Here is a 21,402-nt window from a genome sequence, read left to right as displayed (position 1 = left end):
TCACAGAATACATACGTCAGTTTTTTTGCGGTAATAGTCAATCTGATTAATGTCGCGAGCTAAACCAAAGTCTGCAATTTTCATTACTTTATCTTCACCAACTAAAATATTCCTGGCAGCAAGATCGCGATGAATACACTACAAAACTATTGGTGGTGTAAGGATAAATCATCACACCAATGCTTATATAGCTGTACAGTGATATAGTTCAAACTAAAGCTACCTTTCTTCCTGACAAATATTCCATTCCACGAGCAATTTGATAACTGAAGGAGACGAAATCCCTAAAGCACAACTTTTCTTCTCCTTCTATTGGAATGGTCTCTCCGTTTCGGTCAAGTCTTCTTTCACGAAGATATTCTCGTAAAATGCCGAAAGGTGCGTATTCGACAACCACCAGTAGCGGTCCTGAGAATTTCATGAAAGTAAATCAACGAAGCATAGTTTATGCGTGTAAGCATGTAGCTAGTAGGTATTCTCAACATTCAGTAGACTTTCAAAATCATCAGGAATGACACTTACGTCTGACAAAGCCGAGTCATGTCTTCGAAAACGCTGATTGTTCAACAGCGGATTCGTCGAGCTAGTCGACACAGATGATGAAGTAGAGCTCAGCAGGTCTCTCCCCTTCCGTGGATAATTTCGAGGGCGATAGCCGGCAACGCTAAACACGCGTTTCTTGTGTTTCTTGCATTTGAATGTTAATAAGTAGGCAATAGTTGAGCCTATGACACGAACGATGGTAGCCACGGATACAACAATGTAAAGGGAAATTCTTGAACTCTGAACTGATTCGTCCTTCTCAACTGGTTGTTGCTGGAGCATGCTGATGGTGCTGGAAAAAGTCTGGTTTGCTGTAAAAAGAAATGTGTGTAAACAAATAGTTGCAAACCTTGTTTTTGAAAATAGCTACAGTCAAACAGTCTTTGTCAGAAAATCACGTGTCATATGTAGATCACGCGTCAATGATAACACCTTTTTTATGGAAATAATCGTGGAAGTGAGATTAAAATCCATTGCTCTTAAAATTTCAAATAAAGTAAAAATCTCTAAAATAGCAGTTGCCCAGACAACGTGGAAAAGTTTTTTCGCTATTCGTAAAAATCATTGTAGTTTTTTCAGAATTTTGTTGCTCCTTGTGAAAACATACAATGCGTTGATTGGTGTCAGAGTGTTAGATATAATTATATGTTATTTACCGGCTGGGAGGTTCGGATGGAAAAATATTTTCCCGAGGTCTCAAAAAAAGCCCGTGGCCGCAGGCTGAGAGATATTTCTGAGACCGGGGAAATATTTTTCCATAAATCTAAATAACGTATATATTTTGCTAAAATAAACAATGAAAACTTTGCTCTTCATTTCACTTGAGCAAACTCAAAATTCACCTAAAATACATTATTATAATCAAAAGATGGCTGATAATTTCCTTTCGGAGTAAAACAAAACCAAACAAAACAGAAAAAGTCTTCGCTCAAGTATTAGCAAGAGGATTCCGGACAGCAGTCAGATATCGTAAAATTTCGCAAAATCGATCCCAACTCTACCAACAAAGGATTTCAAAAGGATTTATCCATATCGCAGTTAAATTCAGCTAGTCACTTGATTAACAGTCGAAATAAAACTAATGAAACCATTCGACTAGACCAGGGATCTCCAACTTTACAGCCAGAGGGCCACATGAACTTTCATTCAGCATGTTGAGGGCCGACAAACCGTATACCGCAGGTCAAAGAGCGAATATTTTAATAAAACGAAGTACATTACACAAGCTTTATTAGTTAAGAAAATATGTATTCAAAATTTGAAGGTTAAATTTCAACCAAGAGTAGTATCATAACAAAATAACTATTAGTCTGTTCAGTTTTCTCAATGTGAGTGGTGAAATTGGCTTCCTTAAGTGTCTCTGCGGGCCGGATTCAGAGGCCGCATCTGGCCCGCGGGCCGTAGTTTCGAGACCCCTGGACTAGACAATAAGCTCATGCAATGGTTGCGAAACTGCGCCAATGGTTTTATATGAGCGAAAAATAAAACATAAAAACGCACTCACCTGACATGGAGACTGGCGTCATAGGTCTTGGTAAAACGTGGAGGTAAAATCTTGTTTCATCATAACCCAGGTTATCGCCAACGACACAATAATAGTACCATTCGTCTTTTCTGGTTACGTTAATGAAGAGAATATGCACACCATGATATCGTTCATCTCCACCTTTCCATATACATTCGTCTTCGCTCAAGTTGGGATCCAGGACACGTACAGTTGCATTTTCTCCTTCGACGACAGCCCACTGAAAGTGCGGCAGACTATCGCTAAAAGCTTTACAAGTTGCCTTCACGTTGTCACCTTCTTATGCAGTGATGTTCTTCATATGCGTAATTAGAGGCTTTGTTATGAAGACTTCTGAAAAATCGATTTTAGCATGCTTTTTGTAAGCGATTTGTAAAAAAATAGGAAGAAAATTAAAGAAAGAATTGATATATATTAAAGCATTTGACATAGCAATTTTATTGGTGAAAATCTCTAGATACCGATGTTAAATGCTTTGTAAATAAGTCAATTAATATTCGGAAAAGAGTGTAAAAAAACAGGTCCATTTTACTACATAAATTAAGAAACGTGAAAAATGCCTTGATGTTATCTGCAAGATTTAATTTCTATCAGTCACTTAGAAAGTAATTCAACCCAGAAATTTAGCATTCAAATAAACTCATGCGCCTTTATTTTGTATAATGGTCATTAAAGAAAGTGTGCTATCCTGCATGCTGCCCAAAGCACCCTCAAATTTTGCAATTTCAGGCTGTAATTATTCATAGAAGGACTGAGGAGAGTGAATTTCACTAAATTCCATCAACCACAATTCAAAAATCGAAGATGGCGTCTAACGATCAACCAGCAATTTTAAAGATTTGAAAAGCAATTATTCGAGTTTGGGCGCATAGTTTTCTTGGGAATTTTTTTATGGGTGTATGCTAAGAGGAAAAGTACAAAATTGTAAAAATTTTCCATTTCTCAGATGTGTATCACGAAACAAAACAATTTGGTTTCATGGTCACGGCCTATCTGAAAGGAAAAGCATAAAACGAACGTTTTTTGAGTAACTACCTTTTGCTAGTACTGTGTATGTTGTTGAGATATTTCCCACTCTGTTCCATAAAAAACAACGGTAAGATCCGTCGTCTTTTGGATTTACATCGTGAAATATTAATACTTGTGTATCGTTCGCTAGAGGGTTTTTTCCATCCGGCATCTACGACATAAGTTGACCGTTTTTGTACCATTGCACCTTTGGTGAAGGTCGTCCATTAGCTTCACAGTTCATTGAAAACCGTTTTCCAACAGGAAAGTACTTGTGTTTCTTTTTTATCAAATGCGGAAATAGAAAAACGGGTGCAAAATCTATGAACATTTAGAGAGAGCAATGAATGTCCACAAAAAAGAGGTATGTCGTTATGATAGCCACTCCAGATTCTGAATACTCGATATTATAGGAGTGCCCTTTTTGGCACTTACCTTTAGTGATCTTGTCTACACGTGAGTCTGAAAAAATAAACATAATAGGAAAACAGGAAAGCACAAACTACAAGTCTTTGCCAGAACTTTGTCAAAAGAAAACCAGAAAATACAAATCAAAAGAAAGTTGAAGGTATAGCATTGTCGTGATCAAGGATCGAAGGCATTTAAACACTTACCCACGACAACAACGTTTATTATTCTGCTCACTTCTCCCGCCTTGTTTCTTGCCCAGCAAACGTATTCACCCAGCGTCAGCCATGTGATCTTTTTTATTATCAGATATCTATTCTTCTTGTAACGATATATTTTGCTATTTGTTATGCGTTTCCCTTCTCGTGTGAACCAGTAGTCGTTGTCCTCAGCACTGAGCACGTTACAGAGAATCTTTCCTTGCGAGACTCGTTTTCAACTTCGACCTTTGTGATGTTCGTTGTGAACGATGGAAGTTTCGTACTATTGGCTAAAATTGTTTTGAAAAAGATCGTCATTTCCACTAATTTCAATAATTCCAATAATAATAAAAAATTCAGTAATACAGAAGGAAAAACCGTCGTAAGATTAGCTGGATTGCAGAATTGTGTCGCAAAATTTAGTAATTCATATTAATTTGCTGTTGAATTTATCTGGTATTTTTCTTGGTAATACTTAATGACATTAATTATTCATAAAATATATTATGTTCATGTTGTTTAATATTCGCATAATTTAAACATCACACTAATGTTTATCACTTACAAATCATTTTCATGTACGGCCCAAACATATCTTCTTAATAGGTCATTTCAGTGTCAGTTTCATTACTGCGATCAGATGAAGCCATATCATAGCTGCTGCTTGTCCAAATAATTTCAAGTGACGTAAATTTATCAAACAAACGATTTTTATTGTCTCTCAATGAAATACGAAGTTTCAGATCTTGAGGACTTCGTACGTGGAACTAAATATAACAAAGATGGTGATTGTAGATACATGAATAATGAATTCAATAATAGAACATGCAGTAAATAGATAATGCTGCGGTATAGTCAATACATTGCAAACATATTTGTATTTTATTAAATCTATATTTGACACATCCTTAACATGACAATTTTCGTTCTACCATAATTTCTAATTAGCAGCAATTTTAAAAAACACTTGAGAAAAACGACGATTTATTTGAGAGCAAACATGTTTCGACATTATCAGAATGCCAGGTGTAAATGTAGATGTGCATGTACATGTACATGTAGATGTACATGTAGATGTAGATGTGAACGTTAAACGCGAGATGGAAGTGGAAGCTGTTACAATGGAGACGAAAATCGACAAAGTTAGAAAAACATATGATTCTGAAATAAAAGAAATTTAGAAGAATCATAAGAAGGAAATTGGTAAGGTAAAAATGGATACTCAATAAATTTTAAGTCTACGTACGTATGGCGTTGATCAAACTAAACAGCGTCGATTACTCATCATTTGATTCCGCCAATTTTTTTGTTCATTTTTTTTTCATGAAAAAAATAAACAAATAATTATTTCTTCTAGATGCGCAAAGATTTTCAGGAAATAGTGAAGCTAAAAAACTCTTTGAAAGAGGAAAATGTTTGGTTTAAAAGCGAAAAAGAAGAGATGGATGGTAGGATTAAGAAATTACGAGAAAAATTAAAACAAACAAAACATCAACTGGATGAGTGTGTCAAACGAGAAAATGATAAAGAAGTAGAGTTGGAAGTTGCCCATAATAAGATTGAAGTAAGAGTAAGTTTTTTTTGTAACTTTGTGTATATGTGACACGTTTTTTACGGTAAACAATCTATCACGTGTTGTATTCAATCCATCACGTGATGTATTAATCTATCACGGGGTGTATTCAATCTATCATGTGGTGTACTCAAAGATCCATTAAACTTTATCATATTCAAATTTTTTTTATTGAAATTGTCTGATTCAAAATCGTTTCATTTCAGTCAATGAATCGTGAACGACATTAGACAACTTGAAAATTGAATACAATCAGAACAATATTGAACGGGTCCGGTTTGTTGCTTAACTTTTCACCCATTTTCCATCAAATTTTACTTCTTTATCTTCTCTTTTATCCCATATCTTCCTAGGCCCGTTCATTACAGGATTTCATTTCACAATTAACAGAACTTCAGGAGCAATTTCAAACATTAGCGCAAGCTCAACATGAGACAAAATTACTTTGCAAGTAAAGTTCTATAAATTTACATATCCAAAAAAGTCACCCTGTTTCATATGGTGGACTTTATATAATCCATGTGGTAAACCGTATTGTCCATTTAGTGAACCATATCATTCATTTAGTCTTAGTGAACCATATTATACATGTATTGAACCGTATAATCTATCCAGTGAGCCGTCTTATTATCCATGTAGCAAACCGTATTATCCATGTAGTGAACCGTATTATCCATATAGTCAACCGTGTTATCCATATAGTCAACCGTGTTATCCACATAGTCAACCATGTTATCCATGTAGTGAACTATATTATCCATACAGTCAACCGTGTTATCCATGTAGTGAACCATATCCATACTGTCAACCTTGTTATCCATACAGTCAACCGTCTTATCCATGTAGTGATCCGTATTATCCATATAGTCAACCGTATTATCCATGTCGTGAACCATATTAACTATATAGTCAACCGTGTTATCCATGCAGTAAATTGAATTATCCTAATCATAAAACAATTTTCTACATCGTCAAGGCAAAAGGATGAGAAGATCAAAAAAGAAAAACAGCGTCGAATAGAAACTGAATTGATTTGTGAAGTGAGATAGTTGTTATTATAATATTATCTATTTCAAGAAATACAGCATTGATTTCATAGTTTTTTCTTCTATTTTTTAGTTTCTTGTGAATTGTTGCTTTTCATCGATTTTGTTATTCGAATTTTTCGAAATTGAAATCTCGTGAAAAACATCTTAAAGTGAAACACATCAGGTCAACTATATTCAAACTTTCTCAACAGCAAAATTCAAAAGAGACGCGAAAACACGAGATTGAGTATTCATTAGCAATCTATAATAAACGTATGAAAAAAAATTTTCGTTGCCAATGTCCTTTAATATAAATGATTGGAGTGACAGAAACACCAACTTCAAGGAAACGTTGTGATGAAACAAAAAGAAATGCAAGAAGTATGTATTTTGAATGATTTTGGTTTTTTGAAATGCATAATTGCTTTTCTCTGTTAGGAACTTACGACGAAACATTGAAACATTACATTGGGGCGGTCACCTGTAAATCTGGTCGTGCTATGCAAATTTTTTTGTGTTTAATAATTGTAAAAACATTTTCTTTAAAAATGATTGATGATAGTGCTCTAAACTTTACATACCAGGAGTTCTACTTGCGGGCTTGCTACGCTTATGAAACATTTAAGCCACTAAAGCCTGTTTTCCACTTGCCACGTATTGTAACGTATCGTAGCAAAACGTAACATGGCGCATGCGTACTTATGAATTTGATGGTCAATAGGCGCAAGCACGCATGCGCCATGTTACGTTTTGCTACGATACCTTACGATACGTAGCTAGTGGAAAACAGGCATAAGTCAGGTTTTTTTATTGCCGATTTGATTTTATGACTTACCCATGGATTAGAAATGCTGCCTAGAAACATTCGTCTTTGCGAACTTCTTTGCCTTAGCATTTCATTTAGAACTGTGAAATTTCCTTAGATAGAGATGCATGAATATAATCTGTACGTTTTTTGTAGGCGGATTGTTAAACTTTTCCGTGTCTGTTTTTTAATAAATTTAATGCAAAGTGATCTGAACCCTCTGGATCAACGATTTAAAACGTTACTTTCACTTCATTGAGTGCTTGCTTTGCAAAAAAATTAGCGAAATTCTGACGAAGAAATTAGTTTGCTGTTGATTTTAAGAAGCGCGATTTCTTTTGTCGCACTCCAAAAGTACGTATGAGAGTTAGGGAACATTTAGAGTCCGTTGAGTCTTACTGATTTAAATGCTGAAAAGTCGTCTCGTGCTCTACGTATAAATATACTTTTTTGTCCTCGTTGACAAAGCTATTTCTTCAGGCTGCAGCATTGAGTAAAAAATTGCAAAATCGTCTGAATGAAAAGACAGAAGTTGAGTTAAGAGGCGAAATCGAGAGGGTGTTTTCGGAATAAAGTAAATGGTTTGAACCGTAAATATAAGTGTTTGAAAAGTAAATGGTTTCAACACGACAAAAAAAAACAGATCATCGTAAAGCATAATCAAACTCGCCTCGTTTGTTGATTGTATTTTATTGTGTAAAAATTCCCAGTGTAACACGGCGTGTATATCTTTAGAGACATAATATGTTTATGCGTGTATTGCTGTGCAGGTAGCCGCACAAATATTTTATCTCTAATTATAAATTGTGTTCATGATTTAAGGATGCTTACAAAAGCAAAATGGAAAACGATCGTCAGGCAAGCGTTATTTTACAATTTGAAAGTAAGTTACGCGAACATCAAGATAGTATTTGTGAACTGGAGGCGAGACTTCGAGGTAAGGAGACAATACGACGTCAGCTTCGTAATAAAATACAAGAGTTGAAGGGTAACATTCGCGTCTATTGTCGTGTTCGGCCAAGTCTGCCTTCAGAAACTAGTGTTTCGCTCACTAATATGGAGTTCGCCAATGACACTGATATTATTCTACGCAATAACAGCAAGGTATGTGTTTATTTATGTAGACCTTTCAATCTTTTATTGGGAACATTACGCTGTTCCGTTTATTTATGTTTACGTACGTACATAAACATACCAACGTTGTTTGGTGAATATTGAAGATTGATTCAAATGTTTTGCGAACTTTCCTGTTTAGTCTAGTACTTTGTCTAAGAAAAGCCAACAAGCCAGAATGTCATTTTCATTTGACAAAGCATTTTGTCCAGAAACCACTCAAGTAACGATTTATCAAGAAACAGCACAGCTAGTTCAAAGTGTGCTTGATGGATACAATGTTTGCATCTTTGCGTATGGTCAGACTGGATCAGGTAAAACATTTACAATGGAAAGTGATATCAAAGGCCGTGATACGTGGGGTGTGATACCACGTGCTAAGGAACAAGTCTTCTTTAGTGCCAAGGATCTCATGAGTAAAGGTTGGAAGGTAATAAATGTCAATTTTGTACACATAAAGTATATTATTAATGACGAGAGTTGACTTTTCAGAAAGATACTTGTAGCTCACGACACATGATTATGTTAAATCGCTCGATTGGGGTTTTTCCAGCCATTTATTCAATCATGATTTTTCCCAAAACTTTATGTAGTACGAGATACAAGCGTCTTTTCTCGAAATATACAGCGAGACAATACGTGATCTCCTTGGAAACCCAGACAGCAAACATGAGATTAAACAAGTAACCACAAACAATGGCAAACAAGCCAACGATGTGTTTGTTACCAACCTGAAAGCCGTTGCCGTTACATCATCCGATCAAGTAAGTAGCATTCTATTTCGTCATCGGCCTAAGTCGTTACGGGGCCGTACGAAAGGCTGTAACACCTGTGCGCAAGCAAGATTTTTTTTGAAGAGGTTTTTCACTTCAGTTTTTTGGAATTTGCGGTTGTGGAGTGAGTTATCTGTGTTGCTTTAAGTTTATATCGTTTTAGTTTATGGTTTATATGTTTTTTTTTAAACTTTCTTTCGCCTTAGTTTTACGTTTTTAATTTAGCTCTTTATTATTGAAGCAAACGATGATATCGTTGAATTTCGTAATTAGTTTTCTCATACTAACATGCCGGCTACGTACGTCTCCTACGTGAATCGCCATCTTCTATGTAACGCAAAAAATTATGTGTTTGTAAATGTAGATTGTCCAGATTGGTATAATCCTGATATGTTTGTAAATGTTGATCGTCCAGGTTAATAAACCCGGACCGACTACTAGACCAATAATCTTACAACCCTACATAAACAATCAGAACAATAACAAGACGTGCACAAATCATATGAACACAATCAGAACATTAACAAGAACATCATATGAACACAATCAGAACATTAACAAGACGTGCACAAATCACATGTCAGAACATTAACAATCAGAACATTAACAAGAAAATCATATGAACACAATCAGAACATTAACAAGACGTGCACAAATCATATGTGATTCACAGGACGCTTTACAATACGAAAACAACTATCTCAAACGTGTTTTCGACAAAAACAACTATAACTCTGACTTTATCAAACGCAACACGTACAAACCCAACGAACCCAACGAAACGAACAACTCAGTGACAACAGCAACGATACCTTACATCAAAGGTACGTCTGATAATATCACGCGTATCTTACGACCATACAACATACGTGTCGCACATAAACCAATCACAACGTTACGACAAGTACTAACGAACATAAAGGACAAAGAACAACCCCAGGAACGACAAGGTGCAGTTTACAAAATAAACTGCTCCGACTGCCACGCCTCCTATATCGGGGAAACTGGCAGGAACTTAAACATAAGACTTTCTGAGCACAAACGAGCTACTAAGAAACAAGACAAAACTAATCACATTGCCGAACATCACCGAATCACAAAGCACAACATTGACTGGGACTCGGCAAAATGCATCACTTACAGTACTGACTATAGACAACGGCTTACATTAGAAAGTTGGTACACCAACTAGAAACAAACCCCCCTGAACAGATCACAGCAATTACTGGCACCTTACAAACGACTTATTCACAATACAAACAAACGATCAACTAAAAAACATCACACTTCAAACTAATTCACAATGACAATACACAATTGACACCCACACATTACAACTAAAAACGTCACACCTATATCACACATCACAACTAAAAATAAAATATTTCACTTCACACTAATCCACAATGACAATACACATTTCCTGCACACACAATACAATGACGTAAGAACCAGACAACAAATACGGCTAACCTGACGTTTACTCCTCTTTGACTCTGAAGATGACTACCGCTAAGGTTGTCGAAACGTCAGTCAACAACAAAAACAGTCCTTCTCAGGACTTTATTAACCTGGACGATCATCATTTACAAACTTATAGTTGACTCTCGGGCCCCTTCTGATCATCCAAAACACGCATATCAGATGAGAAAACTAAAATTGTTCATAGAAATTACAAGCAAGCCACATGAAATGATTTTCGAGTTGATTTATACAAACAGCCAGTGTATCCCCTTAAAAGAATCTGTGACAACTGTTCTTCTATTTGAATAGGTAGAATAGCAAAGTGGAAAAGTTGAATTTTTAGAAAGGCAATATATTTGCTCCAGTAAATCATTTGCCAAAGAACATGCTTTTGAGGGTTTTTTCGGAAAGGCTTCAAAATAGATTTTTGTATTCTATTAACGCTGTGCACAATGCGATTTTTAAACATTACATAAATATAAGAAAAATACATACATCTGCAACAATAGACCGTTCTTTGAAATTCCAACAATAAAAAATTGCATGTTTAGATTATTTATTCCAGAAAATAAATGTTTGCGTCTGTTTTTAACTTTACTCAATCATACGTAGCTATACTGTGTAGAGAGATGATAGTCAAATAAATTATAATACATTTTAGGCTAGTCACGTGCCTTATAGAACCTCGAAATTAACTCATTTGTTGCAAAACTCTCTTGGTGGTAACAGTAAAAGGTTGGTATTACTGAATATATGTGTATCAGATTTTCATCAATGCACACACGTCATTGTAGATGACATGAAGTATTAACATGTGTTAGTTGTGATAATTAGTGTATGTAAATAATACATTCATATTTCAGTTTGATGTTCGTGAATGTTTCTCCTCGCGAGGACTCTTTCCAGGAAACCCTATGTTCACTTCGATTTGCCACTCAGGTATGATTCGTATATGTCATAGCATGATTTCGAGTGCAATTCGGGAAAACATGCACGAGTGAGTTTTTCAAAGACTATCGAAATTGCACGAGAAACCATGCTATTACTTATTAATAATATACATGAAAAAATTTCTCAATCCTGCCGGCAAGTTGTAAATATCGACCAACTCGTATTTTTGAATTCCGTGAAATATTACTTTTCACAACACCATAGCTTCCGCACACGCAGCTAGAACAAGGTATCTACTTTTAGCAGTGTTCATGTTTTCATACAGAAATAATTTGAAAACGGTGAACTGTAAGCTCGTTCGCCAAAGCATGAGTGTATGATCTATGAAGTAGAACATATATTTAGCATTTAATCTATTGTTGTATTTTCTCATGCTCTGTCATTAGGCTGCGACTACAGATATTTTTCATACGTCAATTTCTACGTGAGAAAGTGAATCTCATTTCATTTGGTTATAAACTATATATGTATGTTGCAACTAGCATTCAAGTTATTGTTTTTGGAAATTTAACGTAAATTGTAACAGTGAAATCTGCACAACAATATCATCAGGCATTAATATTTCACTATTGGCTGATTTCTAAAGGACATGACATAAGCATCCGCATAAACGTAAACTTAAAAAATATTTAACTCAAAGAAGAACAAATGAAGAATTGAATAAAAATTCCACGATGTCTTTGTTCTTGTAAACATTTTAGTAAGAGAAACTAAAGTCTTTTCGCTCATGTTCATTCCACTGTTGTAAAACATGCATAAACGTTTTAGCACGCTGCCTTACCCTACACTTTTATTCCATCAAAATCGCCATTTTCCATTCATTGATATTCCGTGTGAAAACTTTAAGAAATAACTTACAAGAAATTCCTCTGCAGTACAAAAGTGTGAAGTTCAAAGTAATTATAAATGTCTTATAATACAATGATATCAAACAAAATATTTCCACTCGAAGTTCAGGCACAAAATAGAAAATTTACTATAATATACATATACAAGGAAGTTTCTTTACGAAAACAATAAAATCCATAAAGACAAAAAATGTTTTCATATTCTTAAAAATTATTTATCAGGATTAATGGCACAATTTCACAGAATACATACGTCAGTTGTTTTGCGGTAATAGTCAATCTGATGAATGTCGCGAGCTAAACCAAAGTCTGCAATTTTCATTACTCTATCTTCACCAACTAAAATATTCCTGGCAGCAAGATCGCGATGAATACACTACAAAATTATTGGTGGTGTAAGGATAAATCATCACACCAATGCTTATATAGCTGTACAGTGATATAGTTCAATCTAAAGCTACCTTTCTTCCTGACAAATATTCCATTCCACGAGCAATTTGATAACTGAAGGAGACGAAATCCCTAAAGCACAACTTTTCTTCTCCTTCTATTGGAATGGTCTCTCCGTTTCGGTCAAGTCTTCTTTCACGAAGATATTCTCGTAAATTGCCGAAAGGTGCGTATTCGACAACCACCAGTAGCGGTCCTGAGAATTTAATGAAAGTAAATCAACGAAGCATAGTTTATGCGTGTAAGCATGTAGCTAGTAGGTATTCTCAACATTCAGTAGACTTTCAAAATCATCAGGAATGACACTTACGTCTGACAAAGCCGAGTCATGTCTTCGAAAACGCTGATTGTTCAACAGCGGATTCGTCGAGCTAGTCGACACAGATGATGAAGTAGAGCTCAGCAGGTCTCTCCCCTTCCGTGGATAATTTCGAGGGCGATAGCCGGCAACGCTAAACACGCGTTTCTTGTGTTTCTTGCATTTGAATATTAATAAGTAGGCAATAATTGAGCCTATGACACGAACGATGGCAGCCACGGATACAACAATGTAAAGGGAAATTCTTGAACTCTGAACTGATTCGTCCTTCTCAACTGGTTGTTGCTGGAGCATGCTGATGGTGCTGGAAAAAGTCTGGTTTGCTGTAAAAAGAAATGTGTGTAAACAAATAGTTGCAAACCTTGTTTTTGAAAATAGCTACAGTCAAACAGTCTTTGTCAGAAAATCACGTGTCATATGTAGATCACGCGTCAATGATAACACCTTTTTTATGGAAATAATCGTGGAAGTGAGATTAAAATCCATTGCTCTTAAAATTTCAAATAAAGTAAAAATCTCTAAAATAGCAGTTGCCCAGACAACGTGGAAAAGTTTTTTCGCTATTCGTAAAAATCATTGTAGTTTTTTCAGAGTTTTGTTGCTCCTTGTGAAAACATACAATGCGTTGATTGGTGTCAGAGTGTTAGATATAATTATATTTTATTTACCGGTTGAGGTTCGGATGGAAAATTTTCCGAGGTCTCAAAGCCCGTGGCCGCAGGCTGAGAGATATTTTTGAGACCGAGGGGAAATATTTTTCCATCCGAGCAAATCTAAATAACGTATATACTTTTGCTAAAATAAACAATGAAAACTTTGCTCTTCATTTTACTTGAGCAAACTCAAAATTCACCTAAAATAGATTATTATAATCAAAATATGGCTGATAATTTCCTTTGGAGTAAACAAAACCAAACAAAACAGAAAAGGTCTTCGCTCAAGTATTTAGCAAGAGGATTCCGGACAGCGTTCAGATATCGTAAAATTTCGGACCGCGATCAAATATCGCAAAATCCCGATGGCTGCTACAGCCACTCAGATTACAGGAAAAGCTAGGATTCTGCTCGCTGCGAAATTTTAAAAAAACAAAAAGATTTATTCATATCGCAGTTAAATTCAGCTAGTCACTTGATTAACAGTCGAAATAAAACTAATGAAACCATTCGACTAGACCAGGGATCTCCAAACTTTACAGCCAGAGGGCCACATGAACTTTCATTCAGCATGTTGAGGGCCGACGAACCGTATACCGCAGGTCAAAGAGCGAATATTTTAATAAAACGAAGTACATTACACAAGCTTCATTAGTTAAGAAAATATTTATTCAAAATTTGAAGGTTAAATTTCAACCAAGAGTAGTATCATAACAAAATAACTATTAGTCTGTTCAGTTTTCTCAATGTGAGTGGTGAAATTGGCTTCTTAAGTGTCTCTGCGGGCCAGATTCAGAGGCCGCATCTGGCCCGCGGGCCGTAGTTTCGAGACCCCTGGACTAGACAATAAGCTCATGCAATGGTTGCGAAACTGCGCCAATGGTTTTATATGAGCGAAAAATAAAACATAAAAACGCACTCATCTGACATGGAGACTGGCGTCATAGGTCTTGGTAAAACGTGGAGGTAGAATCATAACCCAGGTTATCGCCAACGACACAATAATAGTACCATTCGTCTTTTCTGGTTACGTTAATGAAGAGAATATGCACACCATGATATCGTTCATCTCCACCTTTCCATATACATTCGTCTTCGCTCAAGTTGGGATCCAGGACACGTACAGTTGCATTTTCTCCTTCGACGACAGCCCACTGAAAGTGCGGCAGACTATCGCTAAAAGCTTTACAAGTTGCCTTCACGTTGTCACCTTCTTCATATGCGTAATTAGAGGCTTTGTTATGAAGACTTCTGAAAATTGATTTTAGCATGCTTTTGTAAGCGATTTGTAAAAAAATAGGAAGAAAATTAAAGAAAGAATTGATATATATTAAAGCATTTGACATAGCAATTTTATTGGTGAAAGTCTCTAGATACCGATGTTATATGCTTTGTAAATAAGTCAATTAATATTCGGAAGAGTGTAAAAAAACAGGTCCATTTTACTACATAAATTAAGAAACGTGAAAAATGCCTTGATGTTATCTGCAAGATTTAATTTCTATCAGTCACTTAGAAAGTAATTCAACCCAGAAATTTAGCATTCAAATAAACTCATGCGCCTTTATTTTGTATAATGGTCATTAAAGAAAGTGTGCTATCCTGCATGCTGCCCAAAGCACCCTCAAATTTTGCAATTTCAGGCTGTAATTATTCATAGAAGGACTGAGGAGAGTGAATTTCACTAAATTCCATCAACCACAATTCAAAAATCGAAGATGGCGTCTAACGATCAACCAGCAATTTTAAAGATTTGAAAAGCAATTATTCTAGTTTGGGCGCATAGTTTTCTTGGGAATTTTTTTATGGGTGTATGCTAAGAGGAAAAGTACAAAATTGTAAAAATTTTCCATTTCTCAGATGTGTATCACGAAACAAAACAATTTGGTTTCATGGTCACGGCCTATCTGAAAGGAAAAGCATAAAACGAACGTTTTTGAGTAACTACCTTTGCTAGTACTGTGTATGTTGTTGAGATATTTCCCACTCTGTTCCATAAAACAACGGTAAGATCCGTCGTCTTTGGATTTACATCGTGAAATATTAATACTTGTGTATCGTTCGCTAGAGGGTTTTCCATCCGGCATCTACGACATAAGTTGACCGTTTTTGTACCATTGCACCTTTGGTGAAGGTCGTCCATTAGCTTCACAGTTCATTGAAAACCGTTTTCCAACAGGAAAGTACTTGTGTTTCTTTTTTATCAAATGCGGAAATAGAAAACGGGTGCAAAATCTATGAACATTTAGAGAGCAATGAATGTCCACAAAGAAGAGGTATGTCGTTATGATAGCCACTCCAGATTCTGAATACTCGATATTATAGGAGTGCCCTTTTTGGCACTTACCTTTAGTGATCTTGTCTACACGTGAGTCTGAAAAAAATAAACATAATAGGAAAACAGGAAAGCACAAACTACAAGTCTTTGCCAGAACTTTGTCAAAAAGAAAACCAGAAAATACAAATCAAAAGAAAGTTGAAGGTATAGCATTGTCGTGATCAAGGATCGAAGGCATTTAAACACTTACCCACGACAACAACGTTTATTATTCTGCTCACTTCTCCCGCCTTGTTTCTTGCCCAGCAAACGTATTCACCCAGCGTCAGCCATGTGATCTTTTTTATTCTCAGATATCTATTCTTCTTGTAACGATATATTTTGCTATTTGTTACGCGTTTCCCTTCTCGTGTGAACCAGTAGTCGTTGTCCTCAGCACTGAGCACGTTACAGAGAATCTTTCCCTTGCGAGACTCGTTTTCAACTTCAACCTTTGTGATGTTCGTTGTGAACGATGGAAGTTTCGTACTATTGGCTAAAATTGTTTTGAAAAAGATCGTCATTTCCACTAATTTCAATAATTCCAATAAAAATAAAAAATTCAGTAATACAGAAATTCAGTAATACATGCAGTAAATAGATAATGCTGCGGTATAGTCAATACATTGCAAACATATTTGTATTTTATTAAATCTATATTTGACATATCCTTAACATGACAATTTTCGTTCTCCTCATTTATGTATACAGAAAAAAATTTTTTCATTAAAAGTTACAAAAACATTTATGTTTCTCTAGAGATACCAAACAAATGAACAATTGCTAATTATACGTAACAAATACCTCTTTATTAGGACTCTGACAATCCTGTAAACTGAACGTACGATCCGTGATCTCGGGTAGTTGGACATCTGGTTCAGAGTTGAGGGTGGCAGGTATCATGCAGGCAAATCTCAAAGTGATAATAGAGCTCGCTGGATAGTTATTAGTTTCTGATGGATTATTGCCAATTTTAACCACAATATTTTGTTCCCCGAACTCCTTACAAGTCACGTGATAATAATGTAGAGAGCTTTGTTCACCGAACGGATGTTGTGGTATCACATCAGTTCTTATTGAGATCAGAGCTAACTTCTCAGAGTTCAATGAAGTACAAAATATATTATAATTAGTTACTAAAGTAATACAATGGATGTAATTAACTTTCTCATAATGTGTAGATCTGACATGAAACCATAAATGACGTGGTTACGTACCTTTCTCATAATGTGTTGATCTATCATGAACCCATGGTTGAGGTCCACCTTGTATGATAAAGTTCTTTGCTGAACCAAGGGTGACAACAGCAATGTCAACAGGATCGAGAGCCTAGAAGATAATACATTTATAACGTGACAATAATGGTGTGAGATTTCTCATTTAGGGGATTGAAATTTGACAGTAAAACGAAACAGTAAATAAAATGTTAGAGAAAAGTAGATGAATTTTCCTTACTTTAAGTATTAAGTACGCAGCTACTGTAACAGTTGCTTTAATATTAATATTTTTATATTGATATCCAGCTGTGACAATGACATATCCTTCACGCAAAGCTTTGAGGCACGCTGATGTACAACCAGGAGTAATAATATCATCAAACTCATCCAAAATAAACATTTAAACATTAAAATCCTGGCCAGAGATTTGCGAGGCGGAAAGCGAATTTTCAATATGAACATAATAGCCCAACATAAGACTTTTAAAAAAGCCATCACAATAATAAATAAAAGGTTTTTTTTTATTAATAACGTTTCGTCTTTAATTTAAGACATCTTCAGATTATATGAGATAAATTATATACATAAGGTTTTAAATACGAGCATATACTACAGGGTGTTAAATTACATTAGGAAGGAGGAAGAGAGAATTGAGAAGTCATTAAAATCGGCAGAGTGAGATGTATTTCTTATATGGAAAGAACTGCTGATGGTTGTGGACATAAGGAAGGTTTCTCTGTTAAGGGAGAGATTCCCAAGTGTTCCGATATTCTGGTGTGTAAATGACGCCAGTGAAAGTGTAGACAGAAGTAAGATAATGCTCCTAAGAAAATCATGTACTTCTGTCTCCGATTCACTGACCTACACTGTCTTCAGATTCGCACTCAAATCACTCGACTCTGCAATGCTGCCTTTCCTCATATCAACGTTCGCTTTGTTTTTCGTTCTTCCAGGCGTCTCTCCTCTTTCTTTCCTTTTAAAGATAGGGTTCCCAAGCTCCTGAGATCTGGTATTGTATACTCATTTAGGTGTCGATGCTGCTCTGCATCGTATGTGGGTCAAACCACGCGTCATTTACACACCAGAATATCGGAACACTTGGGAATCTCTCCATTAACAGAGAAACCTTCCTTATGTCCACCACCATCTGCAGTTCTTTCCATATAAGAAATACATCTCACTCTGCTAATTTTAATGACTTCTCAATTCTCTCTCCCTCCTCCGACAATTATGACCTTATGATTCATGAAAGCCTTCTTATATCCAAACTTAAACCCTCTCTTAACACCCAAGGCAACTCAATCCCCCTTCACCTTCTTTAATATACCGCCGTTCTCCCTTAATTCCGTCATCTAAACTTCCTACTCCCCTCACATGTAATTTAACAACCTGTAATATATGCTTGTATTTAAAACCTTACGTATATAATTTATCTCATATAATCTGAAGATGTCTTAAGTTAAAGACGAAACGTTATTAATGAAAAAACCTTATATTTTATTATTGTGATTGCTTTTTTAAAAGTCTTATGTTGGGCTATTATGTTCATATTGAAAATTCAAACATTAGTAATAGTGAGACGATCGTTAAAAAGCGTTACGGTACACTGATGTATCTCCAGGAGTTAGAAAATCATCTATTTGTCTTAAATAAACGTAAAGTCATTCAAAATGTACGACTCGAAAATTGTGCTGTTTAGATTATATTTTCATTGAACATAACTTTATTCACGTCACGTTTCACTCTCAAGATAATGTAGTTTGTGTAATGGACGCTTTACAAAACGTTTTTCGTCACATTGCATAATGAAAATTTGACAGAGCAGGTATACTTGCTGTTAACCGAAGAGAAGCTTCTTTTATTGTGAGGAGTTAATGATAAAAAAGATTTCCTCATAATTTTGACAAAAAAGTTGCCTTGAAACTAAAGGATGTTGGAAACTTTGTATCAACTCATTGTGCAAAATGACGTGGAAAGTTGTGTAAATCGGTTATTAAAAAAACTTTAATATCGCAATATCTACGATATGCATAAACAGTTCTACAAAATACACTGCCATTTTTAAAGTTCTGTTGAACGAAAATATAATTAGAATAGTAAATTTTTGGAGTCATATGCCCTTTAAAAATAACATTAGTATCATCATATGTTTGTAAATGATGATCGTCCAGGTTAATAAAGTCCTGAGAAGGACTGTTTTTGATGTTGTTGACTGACGTTTCGACAACCTTTGCGGTAGTCATCTTCAGAGTCAAATGAGGAGTAAACGTCAGGTTAGCCGTATTTGTTGTCTGATTCTTACGTCATTGTTGTTCTTGTTGTTTGATGTAATAGTTGATTCGTCTGTGACAGTTGTTAATCCGTGCTCGTATCAGTCGTCTGCTGGTGGATTTGATAATCTGAATAGCCTCTTGTGTGTTCAACGGAGACTTAATTCTAAGTCCTGCCGGAACGAGACCAAAATCCTTGCAGCGGTGGTTGAACCAGAGTTGTTGGCGTATGCGTCTGACGTTGCTTGCAAAACGTATGTAGTCGTTAGCAAGTTGTTCGCTCTGTCGTCCAAATGATCGTAATAAAGTAAATGGTTTGAACCAGTCAATGATTTCAGTCAACAACATCAAAAACAGTCCTTCTCAGGACTTTATTAACCTGGACGATCATCATTTACAAACATATAACGATACTCCCGGGTTCAAACCATTTACTTTATTACGATCATTTGGACGACAGAGCGAACAACTTGCTAACGACTACATACGTTTTGCAAGCAACGTCAGACGCATACGCCAACAACTCTGGTTCAACCACCGCTGCAAGGATTTTGGTCTCGTTCCGGCAGGACTTAGAATTAAGTCTCCGTTGAACACACAAGAGGCTATTCAGATTATCAAATCCACCAGCAGACGACTGATACGAGCACGGATTAACAACTGTCACAGACGAATCAACTATTACATCAAACAACAAGAACAACAATGACGTAAGAATCAGACAACAAATACGGCTAACCTGACGTTTACTCCTCATTTGACTCTGAAGATGACTACCACAAAGGTTGTCGAAACGTCAGTCAACAACATCAACAACAATCCTTCTCAGGACTCTACTAACGTGGACGATCCTCATCCACAAACATTTAATGATACTCCTGGGTTCAAACCATTTACTTTATTAGTATCATCAGTCGCCACGTAAACAACAAACCTGATGTTCCAAGTACTTGAAATATTGAAGGATCATTAACAGATATCGTAAGCTTCATTTTGCGACAATCATCAAAAAAACAATAAATCGTCGTTTTCTAAAAAAATTATTCATAAGTTAAATAACTTCAATTAATAATCACGCCTAAACTTTTGTACGTAAAGTTTCAATGTTTAGAAGTATTTAAAAAAGGATAAATTATATCTATCTTTAAACATGTATTATCGAAAGAAAGGATGAACTACGTATAACTGATTCTAAACATTACATGTTTGTTAAACAATATACGTATCTACAACAAACCTGATAAAGAAAATGCAGCAGCAGACACAGGAATCTTTAACTTTGTACCAATTTCAACTTCAACTCTTGAGGGGACAAACTTTAAGTTGTCCGGAGGCAATATATAAACCTAAAATACAACAAGTGAATTAAAAAAACAACCATTTAAAGTTTTCTTCTTCAAGTTACGCATACACACCTTTGATTGACCATAATGCAATAAATTCTCAGTGTCATGAGCCTTCACAATAGTGAATCCAGAGTCAGCAGTCGTAGTGAGAAGACCTCGAATGTTGACACTTGCAATAATCGTAGCATCAGAAGGCCACGAGTATTGTCCACTCCCCCCTGTGGCGTAAAAAGGTAATGCACAATGCTACATAAAGTATTTATATTGTATACAACGTGATCTACGTAAAATAACTGGTTAAACTTTTGGAAAGCGAAAACAAAACAGCAATTTCTTTATGTCAAATCCTCTTCCCTCCTCCCAACATGCAGTAAAATTAGGTTCATGTACATACTTCAAGTTGGTATTTGTAATGATCCCAACCATTTAGTATCCATTGAAACGCCAAAACAGCAGGTGTCACGGTGACAGGATTATAAATAATAACATTTTGTTTACCACGTACGGGAGTATCGAGGACCGCATTTTCTCCAGTGATAATTGACTATAAAATGGAGTAAGTGAACATTACATAACTTGACAATAATATTG

At 35.7% G+C, this 21,402-nt stretch overlaps 2 protein-coding genes and 4 long non-coding RNA genes across 7 annotated transcripts; 2 read left to right on the top strand and 4 right to left on the bottom strand.

The window, feature by feature from the left end:
* Nucleotides 1-19: 19 nt before the first annotated feature.
* On the bottom strand, nt 20-694 carry LOC124459272. The gene is made up of 3 exons (XR_006953549.1): nt 523-694; nt 224-408; nt 20-138 (listed from the first exon to the last, which is right to left on the bottom strand). It is a non-coding gene; the product is annotated as an uncharacterized LOC124459272 (long non-coding RNA).
* A 44-nt stretch (nt 695-738) lies between these two features.
* On the bottom strand, nt 739-3,797 carry LOC124459262. The gene is made up of 5 exons (XR_006953537.1): nt 3,691-3,797; nt 3,512-3,538; nt 3,104-3,397; nt 2,048-2,401; nt 739-854 (listed from the first exon to the last, which is right to left on the bottom strand). It is a non-coding gene; the product is annotated as an uncharacterized LOC124459262 (long non-coding RNA).
* A 563-nt stretch (nt 3,798-4,360) lies between these two features.
* LOC124459269 lies at nt 4,361-5,707 on the top strand. Of its 2 annotated transcripts, none has more exons than XR_006953546.1 (4): nt 4,361-4,887; nt 5,042-5,248; nt 5,464-5,528; nt 5,611-5,707. It is a non-coding gene; the product is annotated as an uncharacterized LOC124459269 (long non-coding RNA). The 2 variants fall into 2 exon arrangements; XR_006953545.1 differs by having other exon boundaries at nt 4,361-4,892.
* Nucleotides 5,708-7,930: 2,223 nt separating this feature from the next.
* LOC124459312 (carboxy-terminal kinesin 2-like) lies at nt 7,931-11,414 on the top strand. The gene is made up of 5 exons (XM_047008800.1): nt 7,931-8,194; nt 8,346-8,633; nt 8,797-8,967; nt 11,102-11,175; nt 11,304-11,414. The coding sequence occupies exons 1-5, from the start codon at nt 7,931-7,933 to the stop codon at nt 11,383-11,385; spliced, it is 879 nt and encodes a 292-aa protein (XP_046864756.1). The 3' UTR covers nt 11,386-11,414.
* Nucleotides 11,415-12,417: 1,003 nt separating this feature from the next.
* LOC124459265 lies at nt 12,418-14,902 on the bottom strand. Its single transcript, XR_006953541.1, has 4 exons — nt 14,581-14,902; nt 13,000-13,331; nt 12,701-12,885; nt 12,418-12,615 (listed from the first exon to the last, which is right to left on the bottom strand). It is a non-coding gene; the product is annotated as an uncharacterized LOC124459265 (long non-coding RNA).
* An 827-nt stretch (nt 14,903-15,729) lies between these two features.
* On the bottom strand, nt 15,730-16,517 carry LOC124459260. Its single transcript, XM_047008765.1, has 3 exons — nt 16,190-16,517; nt 16,009-16,035; nt 15,730-15,896 (listed from the first exon to the last, which is right to left on the bottom strand). The coding sequence occupies exons 1-3, from the start codon at nt 16,500-16,502 to the stop codon at nt 15,865-15,867; spliced, it is 372 nt and encodes a 123-aa protein (XP_046864721.1). The 5' UTR covers nt 16,503-16,517; the 3' UTR covers nt 15,730-15,864.
* Between the last annotated feature and the right edge of the window lie 4,885 nt (nt 16,518-21,402).

The sequence above is a fragment of the Xenia sp. Carnegie-2017 genome, unplaced genomic scaffold, assembly GCF_021976095.1.
Source record: "Xenia sp. Carnegie-2017 unplaced genomic scaffold, XeniaSp_v1 HiC_scaffold_71, whole genome shotgun sequence".
In the NCBI taxonomy this organism is placed as follows: domain Eukaryota; kingdom Metazoa; phylum Cnidaria; class Anthozoa; order Malacalcyonacea; family Xeniidae; genus Xenia; species Xenia sp. Carnegie-2017.
Note: the sequence above shows the minus strand (reverse complement) of the source record. Positions and strands in the feature narration are given on the sequence as shown.

What these genes read in the sequence shown, in the direction of transcription:
- LOC124459312 (XM_047008800.1), top strand. Translation starts at nt 7,931, where the DNA reads ATGGAAAACGATCGTCAGGCAAGCGTTATTTTACAATTTGAAAGTAAG. An exon ending in TCATGAGTAAAGGTTGGAAG is followed by an intron (nt 8,634 to 8,796) that starts GTAATAAATGTC and finishes AACTTTATGTAG; the next exon opens with TACGAGATACAAGCGTCTTT. An exon ending in CTTGGTGGTAACAGTAAAAG is followed by an intron (nt 11,176 to 11,303) that starts GTTGGTATTACT and finishes TTCATATTTCAG; the next exon opens with TTTGATGTTCGTGAATGTTT.
- LOC124459260 (XM_047008765.1), bottom strand. Translation starts at nt 16,502, where the DNA reads ATGACGATCTTTTTCAAAACAATTTTAGCCAATAGTACGAAACTTCCA. An exon ending in AATAAACGTTGTTGTCGTGG is followed by an intron (nt 16,036 to 16,189) that starts GTAAGTGTTTAA and finishes TATTTTTTTCAG; the next exon opens with ACTCACGTGTAGACAAGATC. An exon ending in TGTAGACAAGATCACTAAAG is followed by an intron (nt 15,897 to 16,008) that starts GTAAGTGCCAAA and finishes AAATGTTCATAG; the next exon opens with ATTTTGCACCCGTTTTCTAT.